The 15,358-nt window shown below is 41.4% G+C and overlaps 1 protein-coding gene across 1 annotated transcript in view; it reads left to right on the forward strand.

Annotated features, from left to right (window-relative positions):
- SLC16A10 (solute carrier family 16 member 10) overlaps positions 1–13,553 on the forward strand; it is a 71,107-nt gene extending 57,554 nt beyond the window's left edge. Inside the window, exons 5-6 of the mRNA XM_084827305.1 lie at positions 10,166–10,394; positions 11,848–13,553. Coding sequence (XP_084683431.1) covers positions 10,166–10,394; positions 11,848–12,077 — 459 coding nt within the window. The 3' untranslated portion in view covers positions 12,078–13,553. The remainder of the gene's footprint in view (positions 1–10,165; positions 10,395–11,847) is intronic.
- The last annotated feature ends 1,805 nt before the right edge of the window (positions 13,554–15,358 follow it).

Consider the following 15,358-nt stretch of genomic DNA (forward strand, 5'->3'; position numbering starts at 1 on the left):
GGTATGGCAGCTGCCTGCTCACCCTCTGAGGAAATACATTTTTAAAGAGTTAATTAAAATGTCGCAAAATAATGACATGTGGGAACCTGACACCCATCAGCAGTGATGCTGTAGACACTAGCCAGTAAATATCCATAACTCTAATGTAGCCACAGCCGAGACTGCACAAATTCCTTCAAAATGTACTCTAGTGAAGGAAATTGCACTTTTCTAAAGAACAAAATATGTGCAACAGAAGCACTTCCTTATGGAAAGATGTTTAGATTCATTGAAATTACTTTATATCTATCATATTTACAAATAGCTGACTGGAAAGATCATTCAGAAATAAAGTACACTCCACAAACATGAATATAGTCCTCTAGGATTAAACTATGGGCATTGAATACTAGTTCATGGGTTGAAAGTGATGGAGGCAGACTCTGAAAATGCAGAGTTTTGGACACCACATATTCAGTTCCCTCCTATCCTGATCCATTTTATGTTGGACACAAAGCCCAAGCTAGAGTAGATTTTTCAGTCTATTGAGAGCTCTGTCATCCCACTTTTCCAAGTTGACTGAGATGGGAAATGCCCAGGAAGACTCCCAGTGGGCTGCTAGTAGAGCCTCCTTAAGGTCTTAAGTGCTGTCACTCCATGTTTTGAGTAGCATTCAGGCAGGAACAATGGGAAATGTATTTCCCATGTTTTCCTGGATACCTCAGTAATCATGTAAGACAGTGACCAGGGAGCCATGGAACATACATTTCCCATGTTCTCTGGAATCCCTGAATACTGCTGAAAACACATGTGGCAGTGTTTAGACTTTAATTAAGGACCTGCTAGCATCTTCACCATTTTGTCTTCCGGTAAGTTAGAGAAAAGGAAGGGGGTTGGAGGTTGCAGATTGCAGGGAGGCCTTTATGCCCATCCTGTTCCCATTGACATAATCAGGAGTGCAATAGGTTCTAGAGACCACACTGAATTCAAAGTGACCAGCTAAAAGAATAGATTAATTTTGAGTGGTCAATGAATGCCTGCCACACTAACCAGTTTTTAAGGGATCTACCCCTAATCAGATATGGGATGGTGATGTCTGCCCATCACTAGTATTTGGAGATCCTTCCCACATTGTCTTTTGTATCCTTACACTCTTGCCTTTTTGCCTTTCTGCAGCTGTTGTTTCTTTCCTTAGTGTTCTGTCACCTTTATAGGGTTGCATATGCAAACTTGCATCCTTTAGGAGAATGGTTATAATTTGCTAGAATCATAAGCCACTTGACACAAGTGGCTAAACATGCGATTTAGACCCATGCCGTCCAGGACCAGCTATGATCCAATAGAATGATGGGCATGCTGAGGCCTGCCTTTGTGGAAAACCTTATCAGACAGGAAGTCTGTTGAATCCAAGGGAGACCAACAGGATGAAACAATAGTTTCTCTTGAAGTTTGGCTCCTACAGAGAACTTTAATCAAAATGCAGAGAAGGATATCTTTATGTTCAAGACTCAGCAGGGCCACTTGCAGGAGATGGCATCGAAGTAAATCCTTTTGTTCTGTCTATTGCAGTCTGAGTAAATATTTCCTCATCTGTGTGATTAGGAAAGGACACATATGGTTGATTCACAGGAGTTTGCAGATAGCAGGAAGAGAAGCTAACTGGATTCCCCTTTGAAGTTTCAATGTTCGGAAACAACAAGTCTGAGCAGAGGGAGATTAGATCAACAGTGATTGACCCCTTGCCTAATAGAAATATTGAAACTCAATATCCTAAACTTAGCACTGCATAGGATTTTGAATATAGTCTTTTAAGCACATATTTGTGACAGGGTAATTTCATTCCTGTTAAAAGCACATTCAATACATCAATAAAGTGCTTTAAAAATCATGCATGAGTATACAGTACTTTTGCCTGACAAATACCAAACTTGCAAGAGACATTATGTTATAGTGGACAGAATGCTGGATTTGGGCTGACTAGTATGAGTTCAGCAAAGAATACTTCCATGCTTTTGAAGTCCCCAATAGAGTGAATTTGGCTAGGGAAAGTGTGCAGGGCTATTGTGCTCAGTCTTACTTTTTTTTCTTAAATAAAGGGAAATATTTGCTTCAGTGCTGGAAAAGGGAAGTATGTAGCCCGTAAAAATGATTATTCCCCTCTCCCCAAAGTTTATAAAGTGACAGGACACTGCTATAGGCAGAAGGTATTGCCTTGCTGCTGATTTGCAAATTTGGGGGGGGGGATTTTTAAGGATTACATTAGTGGGCTGTATCCAGTTGTGTCTTTTTGCTCATGGAAGGCTTTTTGCTTCAGTGGAGGCTTCTGTGAATGGAAGAAGGGGGCAATTTTTTCAAATTCCCCTTTCACCTGCAGCAAAATTTTGCTGAATAAGGAGTAACCGAAGATCTGTTGAATGTCCAATACAGACGCCAAAATGGCAGTCTACTGATTAAACAAAATAGGACATACCAATTCCCTGTTCCATTCCTGCTGTAAACCACTTGTATCATATTTATTCGTTGATAATAAATATTTATAAACATGAATCATAGGTTGATATATCCGATCAGCTTCAACAAGTATATTCAGTAACGAAGGAGGCTCCGAAGCAGTAAAAGCAGCAAGACTCAATCTAGATACCAACAAATGTTTCAATTGCAAGTACTGCCATTCTGCTGTAGCAGGCAAGTCAGATTGATCTCCCAAAGTTGAAAATAACAAGAACTCATACTCACCCCTCACTAATTGATCCAGGGTAAATATCATTTTATCTGTCCAGGTCCACCATAAAAACATTTTCTTTCCAATTCTTAAATCTGGATTTTCCCATAAAGTCAATTTAACATGGGAAAATGGGTCAAACTGTAATTGACGTGACACTTCTCTAGCTGCCAAAATTGTGGGAGAAGCTCTGTCTGCTTTAATATGCCGAGAACCTAATGCCATCCATTTAAAGAGAGGCTCCAGACATGAAGATTCCAATACTGACCAAGGTGGAAAATCTAATCTAAGTGGAAAAGACCAAAATTTAGTACAAGTCAGCAAATAGGCCTGATGGTACATAGCTAGATCCAGAAAACTGAACCTGCCGTCATTAACTGGAAGTTGCATCCTTTTCAAACATATTCTTGGTGGAAAGGACCCCCCCCCCCCCATTTACAAAACAAAGCATTAAGTTTCTGGAAATATTTGCCGGATAGAAGTATGGGGATCACACATATAACATAAATAATTTGAGGTAAGGTATTCATAAGTGTATTCACCTTACCCCATAAACTCAACTTTAAAAATGTCCATCTATCTATATCTCATGAAATATCATTAATCAACTTGTTTAAATTTAACCTAATAATTTGAGAGATATCTCTAGGGGTAATTATTCCAAAATAAGTAATAAACTCTGGGCACCCTGGAAATTGCCAATTGGCTAATACACTAAAGTATACCCTATCTCCAGTTGGCATTATTTCCAACTTTGACCAATTAACTGAATAGCTGGACAATTCACCAAAGGTATTGATCAATTTCATCAAAGCTGGAACCGACGATTGGAGTCTCAAGATAAACATCAAAAGGTCATCAGCATAAAGGCTAATTTTAAATTCTAAATCAAAATGGACAAATCCATGAATACTACTATTTTATAGCACGTGCTGGGGGTTCCAGCATAAATTGAATATCAATAGGGAGAGTGGACAACCTTGTCAGGTGCCCCGCCCAATTAAAAAAAAAGCTGAAAATAAACCGTTAGTCCTTACTCTCGCTCTTGGAGCTGAGCATAAGCTTTTAGCCCATTTCAAAAATTCTACAGGAAAACAAAAATTAATGTAATAAAAATAAATTTTCAATGAATTTTGTCAAAGGCCTTTTCTGCATCCAAGGAAATGATGGCTGCCTGGTCAGTTCTTTCAGAGTTTAAAGCAACTAGATCAACAACTAATCTAAGGATATCAGCCCCCTGTCTATTTTTAATAAATCCCACCTGGTCTGGTCTAACCAGTGCAGCCATGATTTGTTGCAGTCTATTGGCCAAAACTGATGTTAATATTTTGATATCTACATTAATTAATGATATAGGTCGATAGTTAGCACAATGGGCATGATATTTGCCTGGCTTAGGAATCACAGTAATACAAGCATCATTTAACGATGAAGAAAGGGAGCCTGCCTCAAAAATATGGTTATAGAGGCAATACAACTTTGGGGCTAAAAAAACAGAAAATGTTTTATACCATTCAGCTGGGAATCCATCTGGTCTGGGTACTTTCCCAGTGCTCATTTTCATTATTGCATTCATAATTTCCTTTAAACGCAAGGGAGCTAAAAGGAGCTGTTGTTGTGAAGAATCTAAACATGGAAGATTACTCTGGGGAAAAACAGCGCCCATATTTTGCTCTGGTATCTTATTACCAGAACTATACAGATCAGAATAAAACAATTTTTAAAGTTTTAGAATTTACGTCTGTGGGAGAAGTATATACTTTGCCATTCTCATCTTTAATGGCTGAAATAACCTTTTGATGTTGGTGCTGTTGAAGACAATGTGCAAGGATCTTACTCGGACACTCACCATTTTCCCAATATTTCTGTCATAGACAGGTCAGAGCACATTTTGCCTGTTGTGAAAGAATATTATTGCGCTTATGCTTAGTATTCTGTAGCTCTTGATAAAGTTGTGCTCTAGGGGAAGTGGCAAACTGAGTTATAAGAGATTTCAGCTTCTTGTGTAAAAGCATCTGTTGAGTTTTTTAAAGCTTCTTTTGATAAGAAGCATAAGAGATAATTCAGCCCCTTATAAAAGCTTTACTAGCCTCCCATTCAATGGCGCACAAACCCACTGCACCCTCATTAATATTAAAGTACTCTGTTAGTTCAGCTGACATCTGAGTTTTAAACTGATCATCATTAAAAAGAGAAGCATTAAAATGCCAAAGACCGGGGGCCCTAGGACTATCAGAAAATTGCAGTTCCAAGCATATTGGGGCATGGTCTGACACTACCAGTGTGACAATCTTAACAATCTCTGATTTGAGATACTAAAGATGTAGAAATCAAAAAGTAGTCTACTCTAAAATAATTACGTTGAACAGGCGAAATAAAAGTATACTCTCTATCAGCAGGATATAAAATTCTCCAAACATCAATTAAACCATATTCGATCATATAAGCCTGGAGTGCAAGCCTCACAGCAGATTGGGTCTTAGGAGAAGATGTACTCCTATCTAACAAAGGATCTAAGACCTCATTAAAATCCCCACCCACAATCAAATAATCATAGGTGATAACTACCAGTTTAGTAAAACAATCATGAAACATAGCTGGAGAATCAATATTTGGCCCATATACATTAATCATAGCAATTACTTTACCCATATACTTTCCTACCAGAATCAAAAAATGCCCCTCAGTATCAAGAATCACCAGTTGAACTGAAATAGAAAATTGCTTATGAATTAAAATTGCACCCCCTTTACACTGTGTTATCTGTGACATAAGCCTCACCAACCCAGTCCTTTCGCAGCATCTGTCAATCTGTAGCCATCAAGTGGGTTTCTTGTAAAAAAAGCCATGTCAACATTAAGCTATTTTAACTGAGTAAAAACTTTTCTGTTTATTTACATTTCACAGCCCTTTGACATTCCACAAAATCACAAACGTTGAAAAAGCAAAAGCAAATTATTTGCTGCTCTGCCCAAACACTTCTTTCCAAATTTACAAACAATAACTAAATTTATATACCAAAAGTGATATAACAAATACATCCTTAGTTTACTTTTAGGACTAACCATTTCTGACATCAAAATAGTTTGTATTACATAGAAATTGAGAGAGATTTTTAATTCAAGAATATGAACAATAGTTGAAAATAAAAAAACCAAAATAAAAAACCTCAAATAAATTGTGTCCACGTCTTTTATCTAATTCCAAAAAAGTGCCAACCCCTGTCATCAAACAAGCAAACAAAAAAACTTAACAAAAACAAAACACTTTTTTTTTACCTTCTGTTTGGACCAACATGCAACCACAGTGCTCAGCTAGGCCCCTTGCACATATTAAATACATACACAAAGCAAAATTACAAACATGCAAATTTAACCAACGATAAATAATAAAATGGGTATTTTAAGTAATATTTATCTGGGTTCATATCCGTGTGTGTATGTGTACATACAAGCAGACATACATAGAATCATAGAATAGTAGGGTTGGAAGGGGCCTACAAGGCCATCGAGACCAACCCCCTGCTCAATGCAGGAATCCAAGTCAGAGCGTCCCTGACAGATGGCTGTCCAGCCTGGTCTTGAATGCCTCCAGTGTGGGAGAGCCCACAACCTCCCTAGGGAATTGGTTCCATTGTCGTATCGCTCTAACAGTCAGGAAGTTTTTCCTGATGTTCAGCCGGAATCTGGCTTCCTCTAACTTGAGCCCATTATTCCGTGTCCTGCATTCTGGGATGATCAAGAAGAGATCCTGGCCTTCTTCTCTGTGACAACCTTTCAAGTACTTGAAGAGTGCTATCATATCTCCCCTCAGTCTTCTCAAGGCTAAACATGCCCAGTTCTTTCAGTCTCTCTTCATAGGGTTTTGTTTCCAGTCCTCTGGTCATCTTTGTTGCCCTCCTCTGAACCCTCTCCAGTTTGTCTGCATCCTTCTTAAAAGTGTAGTGCTCAGACCTGGACACAGTCCTCCAGATGAGGCCTAACCAGTGCTGAGTAGAGGGGAACTAGTACTTCCCGGGATTTGGAAGCTATGCTTCTATGAATGCAGCCCAAAAGAGCATTTGCCTTTTTTGCAGCCACATCACATTGTTGGCTCATATTCAGCTTGTGATCGACAACAGTTCCAAGATCTTTCTCGCTTGTAGTGTTGTTGAGCCACGTATCCTCCATCTTGTAACTGTGCATTTGGTTTCTTTTTCCTAGGTGCAGAATTTGGCATTTATCCCTATTAAATGTAATTCTGTTGTTTTCCGCCCAGTGCACCAGTCTATCCAGATCACTTTGAATTTTGTTTCTGTCTTCCAGGGTATTAGCTATCCCGCCCAATTTTGTGTCATCTGCAAATTTGATCATTCCCTGCACCTCCTCCTCCAAGTCATTCATAAAAATGTTGAAGAGCACTGGGCCCAGGACTGAGCCCTGCAGTACCCCACTCGTTACCTCTCCCCAGTTTGAGAAGGTCCCATTGATAAGCACTCTTTGAGTCCGATTCTGTAGCCAACTGTGGATCCACCTGATAGTTGTTTCATCTAGCTACTTTGAGCTACTTTGCTCATCAGGATATCATGAGGCACTTTGTGGAAAGCTTTGCTGAAGTCGAGGTATATGATGTCTACAGCATTCCCACGGTCCACAAGGGAGGTTACTTGATCAAAAAATGAGATCAGATTCGTCTGGCAGGACTTGTTTTTGACAAGTCCATGTTGGCTTCGAGTAATCACGGCATTGTTTTCAAGGTGCTTCCAGATGGATTGCTTTATCATCTACTCCAGAATTTTCCCAGGGATTGATGTCAGACTGACTGGTCTGTAGTTCCCAGGTTCCTCCTTTTTACCCTTTTTGAAGATAGGGACAACATTAGCCCTCCTCCAGTCATCTGGCACTTCCCCCGTCCTCCATGATTTCTCAAAGAGAATAGACAGCGGTTCTGAAAGTTCTTCTGCCAGTTTCTTTATTACTCTAGGATGCAGTGTGTGTGTGTGTGTACCTACATAACCTTATTAATGTGATAGCATACGTGTGTGTGTACCTACATAACCTTATTAATGTGATAATTACATATAACCTGTATTTAATCAAAATGTGTAAATAGACACACTCAAGAACAGAAATTTTATATGGATGGTTATTAATTACTGATAAGTATGATGGCTGGGCAAAGGTCCCCACCACTGGGTGCAGCCCTACAGGAAGATTCTGCCTTGATTAGATTTAGTCTGTCCTGAGTAAGGTCTGGGAAAAGGAATCCACTCTATTGAGACTACTGTCTGTTCTGAGCAATGTCATCTTCCCCCCTCTTTTGTGTGTTCTGTCATAAGGTTGGTTCAGAGTATTTTTCCCTTTTGTGTCCTTTGTTAAAACATTATAAAACCCCAGTGTTCTGACACCCAGTGTTCCTGGCCCTCCCAAAGCCTTTGCACTATGTGCTCCTGGTTTGTGGTTTGTTGGGTCCTGGCCTCCCAAAGATTTGGCGCCAACCATTTCTGATGTGTGATAAGCCCAGTGCCTGGTTGTGTCCATTGGCTCTCACTCCTTTGCTGAAATCACTCAAGTTACTGAACTCAGGGTTCTGCCACAGAAATTCGTCAATCCTTCCCCCACAGACCACTCAGTTCTGGCTGCCTAGGTCCCTGCATACAGAATTTCTCAAAGCTCCTTCCCATACCAGGAGTATCCCTGCACCTTAGCTCCATCCTCAGGATGATCCGTGGTGTATCTTTCTTAGGAATTTGTGATTCAGCAAAACTTGAGCTCACTGAAGTTCTCCAAATTCCATCTCAAAGCTCGTTCCAATTCGAGTCCATATCAGATTGCAAGCTTTTTTTTTACTGTCGAATGACAATTCATGTGTAATTTTGTACTTATTTTTCCAAATGTACACATCAATTGTGCGCATCTCTGATATGTATACATCCTTCTTCCGTTGATTAAAGCACGTTTGTGTGCATTTTTTCAAAAGTACACATTTTTTCATGCATATTTTTGAAATGTACGTATGCCGTTGGATACTTTTTGTGTGTGTATGGTATGCAAATCACATTGGAAGCTTGGAAGTGTACGGACATCAACCGCAGATTGCATTCAAGTCTGTATTCAGTGTGGAAGGTGCAAAATGGGCAAATCCTGATAAAAAACAAACAAATGAATTCTTCATACATCCCTAATCTTTCAGGCCCTATCCAATCTTCTAGAGGTTCCTTTCCCTACAAATCGTAGCCTCTACCCCATTATCTTCCTTTTCTATTAAGTGATTGTGAGTGTGCATGTGGACATTTGGATTATCTTGTAACCAGCTTTTTGGTTGGATGCCTGGCCGCTTTAGTGCAGCCTTGCACTGGTTGACCTGTTGGAAGAATTGTGGCCTGGTTCTCTTTTCAGTGGTCCCCCTTGTCTCCCCTTCATGCCCTAGGACATTTGGGCAAGACACACAATGTAATCTGAAGTCTTGGTGGGTCCAATTGCTCACAACAACTAGCTGGAAGAGGAAATGAGACACGGTTGATGCGAAAGGCACTGGACACTGCTGCGAGTGCTCTGAAGCTAGCTGCCTCAAATGCTAGATTCGCCCTGTGCTATTGTGCAAGGAGTAGCCACTGCACACCACCTGTAGCTAGAAACCAACCACTGTAAGCCCCTTCTTCTTTCCCTGTTCCCACCATCCTCCTCTCCTGTGCCTCTTTCCTCCTCCCTTCTCTTTCCCAGAAAGCCTTAAATCCCAGATTTGCGTAGCCTCAACTTCTTCAGCTCCCCCAGAACTGTAGTCCAGCCCATTTGGCTCCAGACCCACAATGCATGACCATGCCCTAGCCTTCCATGAACAGCAGCTCTCAGTTTAGACACTGAGTGGGCCTTTGGGATAATTTCTTAACCTTTCGAACCCAGTGCATGGATATCTGTGGTGTTTATTTTAGTTTCTGTCTTATCAGCTTAGTATGCTTAGGATCGTTTGTGGTATATGAACTGATTAATTCCATCAGGGAGTTCATATAATGCCTAGTATCAACCAGCTAATATTTCTAAAGTAATTATTGCATGCACTTTTTATTCTTGTGTGTTCAGTAAAATAACCCCTAGGTTTGGAATAGGTGTGTGTGTGTGTGTGTGTGTGTGTCATTGGGACAAATCTGCCAAGATGTGTTACAATCAACATTAAAAGATCCCTTAGACATGTAATCTCTGAATGTACGTGACCTTACATGTGTGTCCATAGAGGACCCTCTTTACCACTGTTCCAAAGGCTCTTTCAACTCTTTGGAGCAGGCTGGGGAAAAGGCTGCTGGGGGAAGGGGCAGTAAGCAAAAATCACCATCTCTGTTCACGGAAGACTCTGCTTGATTGAAGAGCCTTCTGTGAGTGAAGGGACTCAATTGGATACAATCCTGAGCATTTATTTTGCCCCCAAACCGTATGTTCTATATCTCTATGATGTGATTTGTCGCTTACACCTTTTTTTCCCAATGTGTAGGTGATTTCATTTTTCTTCATTGGCCTGATGTCGATGATGATTCCATTATGCCATTCCTTTGGAGGTCTCATTGCTGTCTGCCTCTTCATGGGTCTTTTTGATGGCTGCTTCATTAGCATTATGGCACCTATTGCCTTTGAGCTAGTTGGTGCACAGCATGTTTCTCAGGCAATTGGATTCCTCTTGGGCTTCATGTCTATACCAATGACAGCTGGTCCACCAATTGCAGGTAGGTAGAAATTATTATTATTTCTTAACTGTGTAGAAAGCATATAAAGTAGTATTTATTTATTTATTTATTTAGACTATAAATAGATCTGATCTTAAGATCTCTAAGCTGTTTACATAAACAATACAGAAAATACAATGTAAAATCTATGTAAAAATAATGTATAATAATAAACACATTTAAAACATTAAAAAAAGTAAAGCAGAGCAGTGCAATTTGGAGATAATTAGTGGTCATTACCTCCAAAGTATAAAATGGGTTTATTCCTGACTTTATGGCATTGCTTAACTTACTTCAGGCTAATTCATTGATTGCTCCCTCCTTTTTCTTTATGGCCTCTTCCATTTCAAAATTTCAAGGGTGGGTATGGTGGATTAAAAGGCATATAAAATCCTATAAAATAGGATTCAATTATACATTACAACCCCTTAAAATTATTAAAGCACCTCTATTCCTTAAGTCTGATCCTCACTGGCAAGGTCAGATAAAATGGTCTTGCAATGCTTGCAGAGATTTTGTGATGGATGTAAGAGAGCAAGTGGTCTCCACCATTAGGGCACCAGTCACTTATGGTTATATAGGTCAACAGCAGCACTTTGAATCAGTAATATGCTTTCAGCAATGGCCTACACTAACATCCAATAAAATTAGGTGCTTACTGTGCATTCCAATGTGCAGTTCCTGGACACACAAGGGGCTGAAGAGCATACCACATTGAGCCTTGAACCTAGCACAATCCTCAATCCACCTGTTTTACCACTCTCAGGGGGCTTTGCAGTCTAGCAAGGAGAATGGATTAAGAATTGCAGAATTAATGTGAGTAGTATAATTTTGCTGGGTAAGTCTCTTGCATCTAAGCATAAACCTTAGAACCGACTCTCTCTTGCCATCCCACTCCCAAACGTGGGATGTTATTCACATCTCAGAGATTTCAGATCAGTAAGTTGGATCCTCTCTGAACCGAAGGGCTCCTTCCATTCACAGAAGTAACTAGGATCTAGTGGGGGGGTTCCTGCTGGAGGAAAGGGGTGGGGAAATAATTTTCTCCACTTCCCCTTTTCTGCAGCACCACCTCCCACACAGTTCCAGATTGTCCCCCAATTCTTTGGGACAGTGTTGGAGGTGGCACAGGGGGCTCCACAGGCAAAGGTGCATTGGAGAAAATTGCCGACTTGCCCCCTTCCTCTAGTGCCAGCAGAACTCCGCTGAACACAAGTCTGGATCCAATCCAATATTACTCCCCTGCCCCTAATGATACTTCGCTTATCTATAACATCTTGAAGTTGGGAGCTGCTATATTAAATTGTATGGTTTGTATTCTACTGTAATTCACATTGGGTGATCGTTATGGTCTTAAGTAATATCGTAATATCTCCATCTGTCACTAAGCATACCAAAAATCCAACTTAAGTTGTCATGTCTTAATGGTGATCTTTTTTCTTCTTTTGCTCAGGAAAGCTACGTGATCACCTAGGTACTTATGATGTAGCATTCTACCTAGCAGGCATTCCCCCTATTATTGGAGGAATTGTATTGTGTTTCATCCCATGGGTGCATGAAAGGAAGAAATCCAGAGAACGAGCTAATCCTGTGGATGGGGAAACTACTGATAAAATCCTGGCAATCAAAAGCACCTCGGACTCATTTGAGAAACCCAGCAAAGAATCAGAGTCTGTTATTTAATGCTGATTTTTTTCCTACCAGATTGAATTTATTTTTATAAAAACTAGGTTAGCTTTCTGTTTATGAATTGAATGTACCATGTGATTGTACTTCAAAAGCAAAGCCACAATGAGAACCATAACAGTAGTGGTGAAGGTTAAAACAAAATTGCTAACAGCTAAGAAGGCCTTTCACTTGTTAATGGATACAATTTCAAAACATATTTCTAAACATTACATGCAGTTTTGTAGCATCAGAATATATGCTAGTGATGTGTATGTAAGAAGAACTTTAAAAACAAGCACACATATGACTTCATTTCTGGAACGCAAGAACTGTGGCCCTTTTATTAACTGACTCTTTCAGAATTTCTTCAGTACTTTTATAATCCATCCAGTGGAATTATTCATCTGGAATTTCTAATGGCATTTGAATCTTTTAAAGCTGTTATTGTTAATCTTTTAAAAGTTATGTGGGGCTTGTCTGTGTGTGTTCACAGCTTTTTAAATCGTAGGGTGCAATCCTATGGCCACTAGTCAGCGGCTAGACTGCCATAGGATTGGTTGGTTCCCGGGAACCAACCTCCACCCCCTCCCACGCTGCCTCGTAGGCATCACGGATTGGTCCCACACTCTGCGCTCGGAAGAGCAACACGGAGTGGGGGAAATGGGGCATTCCTGGGGGCGGGGTGGGCAGGTTTGAAGTGCTGATACGACACTTCTGATGTGTTGTCCGGCCTCCCCACCCTGTGCTCTGAGGTCCCACGGCTAGACAGCCGAAATTGGCTGTCTAGTCGTGAAAGTAGGGTGGTGGGAGCATGGAGGAGATGTGCTCCTCAGCACTCCTCCCACTATGCAGTGGATAGGTGGTCGCCCCCAGGTTCAGAGGCGACCGTCAATCCCCATAGGATTGTTCCCTCCAAGTCACATCCTATGCAGAGTTAGCCATGGCTAAGTCCATTGATTTCAGTTGGCTTAAGAATGCCTAATGCTGCATAGGATTGCAGCCATAGCCTTTTCAGCAATAGTTTCCTGGAGAATTAAACTTCATAATACGATATTGACATCTTTTATATTTTTGTAAATCTTCAATTGCTTAATTCTGCAATAGGCCCCTTGCATTGCTTCATATCTCTCAATATTTTGAAGCTGGATGCCATTGTGGTAACTTTATGACTGCCTTATGTTAAATAATTAAATTAAACTGGTGAGTTAATGCAGTTATTCCTGTGAACATGGAGAAGTATATGCTAAAACAACACTGTTCTTATATCATCTTTAGTGCCTAGAAATTATAGTCCAAGCAGTTCTTTGTTAATGGGTTGTTAGTAATATTAACAACCATATGTATATAGTTACAGAGATGTGAATGCTTTCAGTTAGATTTGTGTATTTTCCGCATTATTTGGCCCAAAGTACAGTAATGTTACTAGTGATTTGTTTTGTTGCATCAGTTTTATTTTCAGAGGCCATACTTCAGAATAATTTTAGTGCTATCTTGTTTTAGTCCTGCCATGCATCTACCTGGACCTTCTCTTTTAGTAGTATATTTATAGGAAGCAAGACACCATGTAAAGGCAAGGCTCTGCTTTTCTCCTTGGTGGATAACAAGGAGTAGGGAATGGATTCATGGCCCCATCTACATGAGCCTTTTACTCTGGGGCGGCTGCGAATTGAGGTCCTTTGGGACATATGACACAGTCACCACTTTGCAGCCATCTGTGGTTTTCTCCTGGAAAATGTGGATTTCCAAGGAGGCATTTTGCTGCAATGTTTTTGGTTTGCTGTGGGTTTTCCCACGGTTGCAAGCTGTCCCAATCAGCCCCAAACTGATTTTGCATTTTGTGGTGGGCATGTTGTAGGTGTGTGTAAGCGCTTGCGTCATTCTGTGACACCCTTTTACTTCCCCTGTCCCTTCACAGCTGCGCAGTTACAGAGGCACAGAGAGGCGTTTTCATTTATTTAATCACACTTTCGCACTTTTTTGCAGCTTCATATCTTCGCAATGGTTGCTTTTGGACTCAGTGCCCAAGGGCTGGGGGGGCGGTCTTGGGGGAGGACCATCTTAGCTCTCGCCACCATTTTGGAGCGATGGGTAGGCACATACCTCTCACGCCTTGGGTGAGTGCGAACCATCACAAGGGTCTCAGGCTGGGGAACTGCTGAACAGTTGGCGTGGAAATGAAGGAGCACAGATCACCCACATTTTACTTAATGAGGGATGGACAGACACACCAGAACCCCTAAAATACAAAACAGCCACTGAAGTGTCGCAGCCTCACACTCACAGGCCTGAACAGCTGCGCATTAAAATATAATGGCAAAAAGGGGCTTGGCGGAGTCTGTTGGGGAAGCCTGCAATAAATTGCAAATGTATCGCAGCAGATGCTGTGCAGTTGCAACAGAGTGAAGGGTGAAAGTGGCGCCATGTAGATGGGGCCCAGGACAGATGCTGATACCATCATGGCAACACACACCTTTTACTCATGTCTCCATGTTTTGAACTACATGGTGTACCTTGTTAAAATTCCAGATCTCTCCCATAGTAGTGCCTTTCCACTCCTTGTTGTGGTCTTCTATGGTCTACCCTTTCTTCTGCTATATACACCCCAGTGTCTGTATGGTCCCGGGAAGAGTTCAGCCTTCAGCTGAATGGTCTAAAACCATGCTGCCCAAATAACTTCCTTCACTTTCTATCTCTTTATCAGGGTTGGATCGGAGCCCATAGAGCCCCAAAGCAGTTCTGAGGAAGAGAAAGAAACTGTGGGAGAGGAACCCGCGCGCTGTTAGAGGTGCCGCTGGAGGGAGAGTCCCTCCCTGCTCACATTCATGAGAGTGGTAGCGACAATTGGAGCTTTGGGACGCTTGGCACCAGCGTCCAGAGGTTTCCCGCCTCTGCCCTTCAAACGGAGATCAACTGATTTCACTAAGGCTAAAAACCTCTGGTAGGCAGCTCTCTAAAGTTTCCCTCATTAGGCTCATGCAATTAGCATCTATAAGTGTCATTAGGTTGAATGGAAATAAAGCCCTATCGTCTGTGTGTTGATTCTGGCTACTTGAGGATTTCAGAAGGCAGCAAGGGTGCTCCTGACAGCTTGATCTCCATTTAGAGGGCAGAGGCAGGAAACCTCTGGATTTAAGGGCTAGCAGGCGAAAGTCCACCCCTTTCCCATGGGGCATCGGGGCGCAGCTGTTAACATCGTGCCAAGCGGGCCGAGCGCCTCCTCTCGGCACCCTTCTCCCACTTGTCCCTTCGCCAGCGCCTAGCGTCTCAAAGCTCCAGTTGTCCCTCCCCCTGCCTGC

Source organism: Heloderma suspectum, chromosome 1, assembly GCF_057233095.1.
Source record: "Heloderma suspectum isolate Gila_16-S chromosome 1, 16-S_ref, whole genome shotgun sequence".
NCBI lineage: Eukaryota > Metazoa > Chordata > Lepidosauria > Squamata > Helodermatidae > Heloderma > Heloderma suspectum.